The sequence below is a fragment of the Seriola dumerili genome, unplaced genomic scaffold (genome assembly GCF_002260705.1).
Source record: "Seriola dumerili isolate Sdu_G_001 unplaced genomic scaffold, Sdu_1.0 BDQW01000807.1, whole genome shotgun sequence".
NCBI lineage: Eukaryota > Metazoa > Chordata > Actinopteri > Carangiformes > Carangidae > Seriola > Seriola dumerili.
Genome location: NW_019175062.1, coordinates 2,112,640 through 2,125,712, shown reverse-complemented (window position 1 = coordinate 2,125,712; position 13,073 = coordinate 2,112,640). Strand labels below are relative to the sequence as shown.

The following is a 13,073-nucleotide window of genomic DNA, read 5'->3' as shown; positions in this document are numbered from 1 at the left end:
TGTTGACATGACTGCATCACATCATCTCTGCTGATCTGTCAGCTGCACATTCATGCTGCCAATCTCCGCCATTAGAAGTTAGAAGATGGTGAAATGTGGCCATGAAGCGATGAACATTGTCACTAACAATACTCAGATACACTGTGACATTCAGACCATGATTGATTGGTATTAAGGGCTCAAAGTGCCAGGAAAACATTCCCCACACCATCACCATTTCGGTGAGTCTGTGTCCATTGCAGCCTCAGGTTTCTGTTCTTGGTGACAGGAACTGGAACCTGATGTGGTCTTCTGCTGGTGAGGTCCATCCACCTCAAGGTTTGACGTGCTGTTCACTCTGAAGCTTCTCTGCTCAGCACAGTTGTAAAGAGTGGTAATCTGATTGACTGTAGCCTTTCTGTCAGCTCCAACCAGTCTGTCCATTCTGCTCTGACCTCTGACCTCTCTCATTTTGGCTTCATTCGGAGAAAAAACTCTAGAGATCAGCAATTTGAGAAACACTCAAACCAGCATCTGACACCAACAATCATTACACAGTCAACATCACTGAGATTGCATCTTTACTTATTCTGATGTGTGATATGAAGCTCCTGACCTTTATCTGCAGGACCTTATGCATCACACTGCTGCCACTTGATTGGCTGATTGGATAACTGCATGAATAATCAGGTGTACAGGTGTTCACACATCAATGTGCACACTCTGTGCTCTCACTCCTCTCTGTCTCTGGCTTCATATCAATTGCACACTCAAGAGGGGATTTCCTACCTTATAATTTTATATGTATTGTGATATACATAACAGACTGAATAGGAACAACAAAACCTACATATTTCATGTTACATATTTATCTTTTGTGCATTTTATTAGTCCTTTTTGAGGCATAATGTCAGTCTCAATCATAGGAGAAAATGATAGTAATAACATTTCACAACAGTTCAGTAGTGGATTACATTGTATGTGTGAGCAGTGTGGTATATGATTTACTGAAGAAACTGTGTCCCTCCTTTTGAGTCAAATGTAAATTTTCAGTTTTGCACTAGTAGAAAATACAAAATATACATATAAAACATATGTTATATATATATGAAGATGCCTGTGTTCTTGTGACCTTCCACGATCAAATGATCTTTCCAACTGAATTAAAGCCATCCCTAACAGGAGCTGTTAATGGTGGGGATGCTGTTGACACACTGCTGAATGACAGTAGTGGAGTGGAGTGGAAGTGGTGTCAGTGTGATGCCACAAACCCAGATACCATCATCATCACTACAGATTCTGGCCCCCTACTGAAAACTGGACCCGCTTTTCCAGCTCTGAGCTCCTGAATCATTCAGCCACAGATACTCACACCATCTGTACAGTGTGGAGGGGGTTGTACTGGATGGTCAGCTTCATTCTTGTGTCTAGCTCAGTGTCTTTAATGACTGCTATCACCAGGGCTTGAGAAGAGAGTGACACACAGCCTGTAGTGATAGTGAGAGCTGATATTGATAAAATCAGATGCTGTACAGTGTTGTAAGTATGGCATCAGCTCTTCTTTGTTCTCTCCCTTTGTCTCTTGTTCTGCTCACTGTGGCTGATAGAAGCCTACTGATTCAGAGCTCTGTGTGTGTGCGTGTGCAAGTGTGTCTGTGTGTCCATGGCCAGTGCTCACTGCTGCCTCCAGTTACTGTGGCAACAGACTCACCAGACACTGAGAATTCTCCTTTCCTAGCACGTGTACGTTTTTCTCAACTGAATACTCGGTGTACTCAGTGTACTGTTTGTGTGTTCTTCTTTGTGTAAACAGAATACAGTGTCATTCCTGCTCTGGACGTGTCAGGGTTATTAATATGCTCTCTGATAGTCATCAGTGAACACAGACAGATGACACTGACAGCAGGAGTCTGTCTTTCTGTTCTTCTCTTCTTATTGCAGCCTTTATCCTGGGTGTGTATATATATAATCTATATGTAGATGAATAAATGATACAGATGCCAACTCAGGCAGCAGAAACAAAGACATTGCAATACACAGAGACATGTATTTAAAGCAGATGCTGTGCATGTTTGCAGTGATATATTTTGGTTTTGCAGAGAGCTACAACACATAACTCACTAGATTTAAGCATTGATTGGTTGTAGGATCAGGAAGATATATAGCTGTTCCTACTCTGGTGCGCACACACACACACACACACACACACACACACACACACACTAGTGAAGAGTTTTTCCTGCACCAGAAATTGAAATACAGCTGTCAAGTTTGAATTATGTAGCACCTTTACCAAAAGATGCCCCAATTCAACAATAAGAAAGTCAGTGTGTTATTCGGATGTATAGTGTACTGAAGATGGAACAGTACAACTATTCCAGGGTCACACCAGGTGAGAAGACAGCAGGATGATCCCTCATTGACATGACCGACAGCAGCACAGACCAGCTGCTGCAGGAGGAGGGATATATAATGGAGGAGAATCTGAATACGGGTGTAACAGGCCCACTGGTCTCTTATTTACTGATGGCTTTGATCTGAATGCAGTGGTGGTTGTTGTAGTGATAACTGGATTGAAAACAGAAAATGAACATTTAGGTCGATTGCTGTATTATTTTTTCTCCATAAGAATATTAAAACCCATGAGCTAAGTCTTTTTTAGGATTTGTACTGGTAATTCACTGGTAATACATTGATTCTTTCATTTCATTTCCTCTGCCCACTGTAGCTCTACAGTGGTAGCACTTCATAATGTCACATCCCACTGTGATGATAGGGCCCCTTTAATGCAGTTGCAGAGCGTTAGATGCCTGTAGATAACGCTTAGTTTACACACCGTTTCACAGGTAAAAACTGTGGCCATTGTGATGTCACATCTTGCTGCACTGAGATTGTACATCATGCCGTCAGCACCATCAATCCTGTAGTCCGTACTTTTTAAAGAGCTGAAGCAGAGAAACAGCCCTGTGATCGGGGTTTGTTGTGGTTTTATGCTTCTGCATCACCAGTCGTTCCTGCAGTTGCTCAGAGCTTGACTGCTCTGAAGCATAACCATGTCTACTCCAAATGATCTTTATATAGTACTAAATTGTAATCATTGGCTGAAAATGTTCAGAGGCAGTGTAATGTTTGGATGAATGACGTGGTACATTTATTAATAATGGCAGTAGAATCAGTGGATGGCTGGTGCAAAATGCAAAGGACTGTGGCTCCAGAGACCAGGTTCACATCCTGAGGCCTCTCTGTGGTTTAGGCAACAAAAGCACTTTGGTTGGTGTTCAGGAAAAATTGTGGTCTGGATTGTGTGTCAAGTCACTTTCAACTTTATTATTTGTATTAAACAAAAGAGTGTTCTTTCTCTTACCTTAACTAAAGTGCTACTAATGCCAAGGCACAATCATACAAACATTTACTGAACAATAAAATAATAATTCCTTATTTGTATATTTATCTGACACATCTGAACTGAAATAACATACTGTATCCCACGGTTCTTCTAAATTGCCCATCAGTATGACCAAACTGTGTTGATGTTTATTTAGTTTTTTTCCTGACATGTAGAAAAAAAGATTAATCTATTAATTGAGAAAATAATCATCAGATTAACAGATAATGAAATTTATTGTTCTCTACAGCCCTGATTGGTTGCAGTGCCTCTGTTTTATGTCATTCAAATTGAACATCTTTGCTTGTTTCTGAGAAACAGCCCAAAACCCAACATGAAGATGTCACTTCAGACTCCAGGATATTGTGATGATCATTTGTAATTGACACTGTAAACACTTAATCAATTAATCAAATAATAGTTGAGGAATATAGTTGATGAATCAGTAATTTAAATAATTGGTTGTGTCCCTAAATTAGACTGAAAGAAGAAACTGTTAATTAAAGTAAGTTAATGACAATCACCTGAACTGAAACGGAGACTGTGACATGAGAGATGGAGGTGAACCTTTGTTGTCTGGAATGAACTGGGGATGAAAGAATGGATATAGGACGGTAGAGTGTGTGAGAGTGATGGCTTAGATCTGATGAAGGTGGAGAGAGCAGTGTGCTGGAATGAATGGCACTGATACAACTGAAACAGAGAGACAGCAATAATCGATGGAGGTGTGGAGCAGGATGGGTCAGCTGATAGAAACAGAAAGGATAGAAGCAGGTAGTAATAAATGGATAGATGGCAGAAACGGTAAACAGAAGAGGACAGGTGACTGCAGGAGTGTTTTATGGTAGAGGGAAGGGGAAGTGACGTTGAATGAGGAGGGGTACAGTCATTGATTCCTCTCTCTCTCTCTCTCTCTCTCTCTCTCTCTCTCTCTCTAAGATCAGTTGGAGGAGAGAGTGGAAATGTGGTGATGAAGAGGGAAATGTTCCTAATGTGCGCCAGTGACTATAGATAAAGATGGACGACATAACTCCTCCCTAAAAGTGAAGCCAAAACATGTTGATCACCCCCTGGTGGTGGGTCATAAACCTCGCCCCCGCCATACATGGGTCAAATTCAAAAATCAAAGTCCACATCAAAACCTTTTTCCCAAAGATGTTTTCTGTCCTTTAGGTAGTTGTTATCATGCTGATGTATGTTCTCGTAATCTTTGTCTGATACGTTTGGTTTTTATTTAGTTATTTGATGCTATAAGAAGGGGGAGTGACGTAGTGATTGACAGCTGTGATCAAGTCCAGAGTGAGTTGGGTGGATGTGTGGGCAGGAATTCGATACCGCGGCTCTGGCCCCCCCAATTACTGCTGCGTAGACTGTGGCTCCAAAATGACATCACCAGTGCAATACCCTTATTTACAGTCATCGGTACACACACACACACACACACACACACACACACACACACACACACGCTCATAAAATGACACTTTTATGCAGCAAATTGAAAGGCTTCTGTGACGTTAGAAAACCTCTACATATGATCAAACTGCATTTAATATTATGTACTTCAAACAGCTGCTGGTGCCTCGCTCATACTGTAGTCTGAGCCTGAACTCAGTTGATGTGTATTCAGAACTGTATTGTGTCTGTCAAAAGTACTCAGGAGTTTAGTGTTCAACCTGGTTGGATGTATTTACAGTATCTGTGTTCATGTGTATACTTCTGTACTTCTGTAAATGTTAATGAAATGTGAAACTAGAATTACACTTCAGCACTTTTTACATAATCCTGCTGACAGACAAACACAGGTGAACACTTAACCTCCTTAGCGGAGGCTTTTCTGACTTGTCAGTGATTTACCTTCCATTTCTACCCATTAGCTATACTGCTTATCATTATAGGACCACAGGAGGGCTGGAGCTGATATTGGGTGAGGGCAGGGTACACCCGCCCCTTATGGGCACTTTAAAGTCACCAGTTAACCTATCCAGCATGCCTTTGGACTGTGGGAGGAAGCCAGAGTACCTGGAGAGAACCCACGCAGGCACAGGGAGAACATGCAAACTCCACACATGACGGCCCCTGGCTTGGGGTTCGAACCCAGAACCTTCTGGCTGTTACAGTGCTACCCACTGCACCACCGTCCGCCCTAGTAGTTCACCTAAGTCCCTTTATTATTCACACTGCGTTTTCTATCAGAGATGTTACTGTTTTTCTTTGTCTCCTCCCACCCCTTCACTTCTTTCCCTTTCTCTCCTTTAGCACTTACTCTTCCTACTTCTTTTCTTCCTTCCTCTTCTACTCCAGCTCCTTTCTTCTTATTCTTCTTCTTCTGCTCCTGCTTCCTCTCCTTCCTCTCCAGCGTCATCAGAGTTTAGCAGGTTTTAGGGGCCCTAGCAAATGTTTTCAGCTCCATCTCTTCACCTTGTGCCAAATAACAATTAAACAATTACGTATTGAGAATGGCCAGTGAGCCCAGCCCTGGCAGCAGATATGTGCACCCTGAATAACACACACACACACACACACACACACGCACACACACACACACACACACACACGCACACACACACACACACACACACACGCACACACACACACACACACACACACGCACACACACACACACACACACACACGCACACACACACACACACACACACACGCACACACACACACACACGCAGAAAGAGAGAGGTGGTAAAGAGACTGATAGGGACGGTTAAAACTTAATGGATTTTTGGACAATTCACCAGCCCACTGAGATGGTGGGATTTCTTCTGGTGCTCTGATGGCTGTTCCAGCTATGACAGATGTGTCCAATGTTAATGTTTTGTGTGTGTGGGTGTGTGTGTGTGTGTGTGTGTGTGTGAGAGAGAGAGAGAGAGGTTTTACCTCGTGAAAAAAGAAAGAAGAAAAAAAGAAAGAAAATCAATGTGTAGCGGTCTATGCTGATGCTGTGATGAGCTGCCACAAACAAATCTACGTATTAGAAACACTGAACAGGTTATCTGTCTATGATAAGGACATTTAACGTTAATGGGCCCAGGCTGGATTCAAACCTCTCTTCCTTTCCCTCTTCTTCTTTTCTTTTCCATCTTCTCTTCTTCTCAAGTGTTAAACAATTGAATGTGGGTCTTGGTGTTAAATTGTGAGAGGTCGACCTGCACTGCAGAAATGAGAATAGAAATGTGTCAAAATGCCAAACATTCCAGCTGAACCCAAATGTCCAAACAGGCAGCTCTAACCCGAGTCAACATACGCAACCAAACTACACTCTACACACCTACACACTTGGTTTATTTTTGTTTGTGATGCTGTTATTGAATCTTATTTTTCTGTGTGTTCTGCAGGTATATGTGGAGTTTGATGATCAGGAGTGGGAGAAGAGAGAGTGGGTCAAGGTCTATGAGGATTTCCAGCTGTTTCTACTGGAGCACCAGCTGGTCTGGGCCAAGAGGAAGGAGGGAGCAGGAGGAGGAGCAGGAGCAGGTGGAGGAGCAGGAGGCCTGCTGCAGGCAACCAAGGCCAAACACATACAGTGGCCTGCCCTGGTAAGACCTTTGTTTTCTATTTATAGGCTGGACACAGTAATAGGAACAGTTAGCCGTGTGACTGAGCTGGCTATGATGTTGAACGTTCACTGCAGTATTTACCACAAACTATTGAATGTTTGTTATTGAAATACAAAGTCTCAGGATGGTTCTGATTGTTCTTCATCCTCACTGGCATCTGTTTGTGGATATAGGTGGTTACTGAGTGGCAGCCCAGCCTCAGTTACCAGCTTTGTCGTTGCCTCCGTCAGTTTGTTGAGCCTATCTCACAGAGATTTTTGACTCATTTACTCACAGTGTTTACCAGCGGTTCTGCTAAGTGTTTGACTGTGTCTGTTGAGCTTGACCACTCTCAGACAAATACATTTTAAATGTATTTGTCTGAGAGTGGTTTCAACTGGAACGTCCCACTCTGTTGTGGCTGTGTGTGTGCGTGTGTGTGCGTGTGTGTGCGTGTGTGTGCGTGTGTGTGCGTGTGTGTGCGCGTTTGTGCGCGTGCGTGTGTGTGTTATTATCGGTGAACACATCTGCACTCTGATGCTGTGTCTGCTTTGTGTCTCTGTCATCACACACATACACACACACGCACTTTGGTGTGGTGGCAGTGTGGTTGCTGTGGTGTTTTTGTTGTTTGTATGTCACTCTGTTCCTCTCACACACACATTCACACACTGTATCATACACACTTCAGACAGTGCTCTCTGTTGACATGCTCATGCTGTGGTTGTGTGAACTCATATTTTGAGTCTGAATGTTTTCGTGTCTGCTCCTGACTGAAGGATTTGGTTCATAAGTGTTTGACATTGATGACATTTAGTTTTGGACTGTGTACATGTTTGTGTGTGTGTGTGCCTGACAGTGGCTGCGAGTGTGTGTGTGGAAATGGGATTCAGTGTTTTGATTATGTAATAGCAGAGTGCACAGCGCCATCTGGCACACGCATGGGAGATAAGAGTTCAAAGACTAACTTGCTGTTTTTCTCACTGTCTGACTTTTCACTGATTCGTCATATCACTGCCCTGCTGCTATTGTCATAGCAACAACATCAAAATATAGTACAGACACATTTACAAGTGGGGAATGAAGCTGTGAGCTTCAAAAAACTGTGAATAGTTGATTTTTAGAAAAAAATGTCAGATTTAATTGATATCAATGAAATCATAAGCTTAAAAGATTTCCAAGGGAAGCATTAAACGGAAAATTTGAGAAACATTTATTTCCTGTGGGACTGAATGTTTTTATTGTAGCTTGAATGTTCTTTTCATTGAAAGCAGCACATTTAAAATAAGACTGTTTAAACAAAAGCTCGACAGACAGACAGACAGACAGACACACACACACACACACACACACACACACACACACACACACACACACACACACACACACACACACACACACACACACACAGGAGTTTTAGCTCAGTGAATTAATACTTTAAGTCAAATGTAATTGACTAACCACTGGTCCTATTAACATGATACATTTTACCTAGATGAAGTACAGTTAACATCTTAGAGCTAACAATTCGTATATTGTACATTTACACAGCACCAGTTCCATCATCATAGCAGTCATGCCAAACCCACCCCTCTGCAGCTCTGTTACTTCTTATAACAGAATATTGTTTTCCTTCACTTTTTTTTGATGCTGTTAGTCTGATCTCAGTGACGTAAATCAGAAATGATGACCTGACTCTAAACCTAAAGTTTATTATTTTACCTTGAATGAAAACGACTTAATATAGAACTAATCTGTTGATCAACTAATCACTTAATAAATTCAGCTCCACAAACAGGTTAAAGAGTCATTACCTCCATTTCTGGAGCTGATACCTGACAGTAGCCATGGTGTGGCAGTAAATGAATGCTGTGTAGCCACTCACCTCAGTCAGTGTGAGGAATCCCACATAGAGGCAGGTGATGTTATGTTAGCTCTCCTCCTTGATAACAAATTAGCTGATGACAGCAGAATTGAAAGATTGGGGTGGATGTAGTGTGGTGAGAAACAGACAACAAAGTGAAAGAAGTAAGGAATGTCTGAGCTGACATGCAGCCGAATTTGTCTGTGGTCAACTATCGTAGGATTGATCAGTGCCTCAGCGATGCTAATGATAGGAGCAGCAGTAGTAAGAGTATTAATAGAACATGTAATGCTGGTAGTAGTAACAGCTGTAGCTGTAGTAGCTGTAGGTGGAGCAGCAGGATGATGTAGTAATCTGATAACCAGTATTGGAACTGGAAAAGATCCAGATAAAGAACAGGTTGTAACACAGATCTCCAGTCTATTCCATAGACAGATTTATGTCTGTGGATCATTCATGCAGATAGAGTTAAAAACAAAAAAAAGTACTTGCAGTAAGAAAGTGACTGTCAGTCATATTTGCAGTGTGAAATTACGTTCAATTATATGGTGAATTATAGCTACTGTGTATTTAGTTATGTGATATCTCTCCTGTTCCCCTTGTCTCTGGCACTATTACCAGCCTAGTAAACACTCTTCTCTGTACTTTACCAACAAACAGTTGTTTGTCACAAGAACGACAGACAAATGGTCACAGTCAGCCTGACCTGAGTCACCTGACTGAACTTGACGAGGCTAGGATTGAATGTTTACATACATTACAAGGAAGAGGCAGACAGCATGATTGTGGGATTTATGGTCTCAAAGACAGGGGATGTTGATATTGGTATGGATATCATTATTTTTTTCATGATTAATTCATTAGTTCTTATTACCATCACTGAACTGCTTGCTTGTACTTGAAGAAAGGCGGGAAGATTAAGGCAGAGGCTTATTGATGTGTGCATGTTTTACATGTGTCTGAAGTAATTTTAATTTTCTCTCTAACAACACATCTAACACACTTAACACACAGAGCCATGGCCTAAAGCAATATTTTACATTTTAAGGCTATTATTTTTCCATATGTATAAATGTATGATTTAAATCCCATAGGACATGACATTTGACTACTGTAACTGAACTGTACTGCAGAATGCAGTCATTTTATTGATATGATTTTCCATATTCACCTGTGTTTGCTGTGGTTGTTCCAGGACGACTTGAGACTTTGAGAGGGACAGATTGTTTCATTAGTGAAACGTTGTAGGGCTTCACACCTTATGTCCATCTCCCAGTTAACACTTTTATTGGCTTAGAACCACTGAACTGCAGTTACCCTGTGACCAGCCAATGGGCTTTCAGTGTTTAGCTCGTCAGCAGGTACTCAATATATTACTACTTTACCACCCACTATGTTTTCATTGTTTTGATGGTGTTTTGGACAAAAAAATGAACTTTTAGGGCCATGTTATTTGGAGCTGTCTATTCTCTTCTGAGTGTGTAGAGAGTGAAGTTTCACACGAGATACTATGTGCTGCTTACGTGATGCATCCTGTGGTGATATTAGTGCATAGATTTTCAGCTAATCCCCAGGTGCTGGACGATTTGGATGACTGCAGTTCCATGACTTCTACCCAGACAAAAGGAAAATCAGCTGTAAACTGAAAAAGATCTTGAAATGACATTGATACAATCTGTATGATATAGTCACATCCCAATTCAGTCCTGGCTTGGCTGTGTATTTATGTATAGTAGTGTTTTATTCTGAATATGTGTTCTCATGTTCTAGACAGTGTTTATCGTTGTATGAATGTGTGCATGTGTGTGTGCATATGTGTTGGTGTAATGAGAGGTGGTGTCAGGGGATGTAAGGCTGCGGTGTCATATCTCCTGTAGGATAACCTTAGCCCTGTTAGCTAATGCAAACTGCTCATTACATCAGACACACACACACACACACACACACACACACACACACACACACACACACACACACACACACACCTTATACATCAGCATGCATATTACTATGCTAGGACTCACACAACACTTTTTATTAAGTGCCAGGGTGCTCCCTTTCTCTGTTAAAAGGTGCCTACATCAGCACTGAGGATAGCTGCTCACACACGCACACACAGCTGAACTGACATACTTTAAAAGATGCCTGTAGTCTTAAAAGGAAAAGGTCACAAACAGGTGTGTGTGTGTGTGTGTGAGTGTGTGAGTGACTGAGTGAGTGAGTGAGTGAGACAGATGACCCTTGTCGTGTGAGGAGCTGCTTCTTTAATGGCAGCAGTCAATTGAGACAAGACCTGCCTCAGGCTGTTTGTTTTCGTTGGGTGTGTTGTGTTGTAAAGTTCCCACTGACCCCACCCTGCTCACATCAGCTCCATAACTCACTGACACAGACACATAACCCCCCCTCCCCCCACATCACACGCACAACAACAGCACACGACACACACACACGGGCACACAGCACACACACACCACACCCCATCACACACGCAGTCACCACACACCACACACACACAGCACACACACACCACTATACACCACACACACACACACATTTGGCTTTAATTTAGCCCTCTTGTTTTTTCCCTGCTCTTTTTTTCTGTGGTTCTGTTTTACTTTTCCACTGGTTTCCCATAGATACAGCTGAACAACATTCTCTGCATTTTCTCTGTTGTTCCATCATTAAAAAACTTTTATTATTGGGTCTCATGCTTTCATTTATAGAAGTCTATGTTATTGTATTCATGTAATGCACTTAATTTGCGTGTAATATCACTAGTGACTAACATACATAATGCAGTGCTGTGTGTTCAGTGTGTGGCCGACAACACATAAGTCACTTGATAATATTACAGTGTATGTTTACAAAGTGAAAACATGGAGAAGAAGTGCTAGGTGTTGCTTATAGCTGATAAGTTGTATATGCAGAACATTAATAGCCAACAACTTTTCAAATGGCTGGCTGTAATTAAAGGAATATGATCCACATTGACTGGTCCCCGCCCAGTTTGACTGATGTAGTAAATTCTTCGGTTCTTAGCTAAAATGTTATGATACCTAACACTTTTCGCTGATATGTACATTGTTCTGTTTTACTTTTAGAATTTGCGTAAATAAATGAGTTCAGTGACAGATCATAGTGAGGAACCACTCAAAGAATACCAGCTGTAGAAACTGAAACATGGATTTTGTGAATTGAAAATAGTCCAATTCTGCTACCAGTAACTGCCAGAGTAAATGACCTATTAGTGATCATCATGAACTCATAGCAGTCAAATGATGCTTCTATGATTGTAGCCACTCAAAGGCTACCAAACACAATGTGTATATGTGTGGTTGCTTTTTGCTGAGTCCAGAGAGAACTGACCTTTACCTGACATTTGTGTGTGTTTGTGTGTTTGTGCACTAACACACCATCCAAGCATGTGATCTCATGCCTTTGGGTGTACATTTACTATACAGACACATCACATGAAAATACCTCCACTCACTGTCTGCGCTTCAGTACAGACACAGATGCATGCACAGATATATGAATGCACATATGCTCAAACACCTGGACATCACACACACACACACACACACACACACACACACACACACACACACACACACACACACACACATACACACACAGAGAGCAAGTCTGACTGTGACTGCTCTGCTTTCCTCTATATTGTTTTTGTTCACAAGAGAGGAAGTGCTGCCAAGGGACTGATAAGGTGTTTAGTGAGGCAGGATTACTGTTGCCTCTTTACTGTCTTCACTCTCCATTTTCCTCTCACATGGTCTCAGACAGCAGAGATGTAAATGCTCTGACTTTGTGTGTTGAAAGTGATGTTGTTGTGATTGTGATTGGTTGTTTCTGTCTAAAATGACAGTAAAAAGTTCCTGTGTAAGATTCAGTCTTCTTGTCTAACTCTTTACATGTTGTAAATATGTTACTTCACATTACAGTGTTGCACCACATTAATCATGAAGATGCAGCGTTTAGTACAAAGAAATGAGATAACACTGAAATTCACAACAACTCAGACTTTCCACTCAATGCTAGCAGCTATCAACTGGTCTATGCCACAGACATTAAGTATTTTCAGTCCAGCATTGTTTACATCCATGTTTACGAGCTTGCAGTCTTCCTCCTATCTGTCTTTGTTGGTGCATTGCTGCATGTATAGGTGCCTTACAGCCACCTGTAGATCAGCAGGAATAAAGTGAAGCCTTCGGCAGGAATGTGTACTGCCTCACCCATGTGCATGCTCATGCATGTGCATCCTCGTAGAGATAAACAAACA

At 41.7% G+C, this 13,073-nt stretch overlaps 1 protein-coding gene across 1 annotated transcript in view; it reads left to right on the top strand.

Annotated features, from left to right (window-relative positions):
* jmjd1c (jumonji domain containing 1C) overlaps positions 1-13,073 on the top strand; it is a 122,510-nt gene that overhangs the window by 42,267 nt on the left and 67,170 nt on the right. Inside the window, exon 2 of the mRNA XM_022766033.1 lies at positions 6,715-6,915. Within this exon, the coding sequence (XP_022621754.1) occupies positions 6,715-6,915 (201 nt within the window). The remainder of the gene's footprint in view (positions 1-6,714; positions 6,916-13,073) is intronic.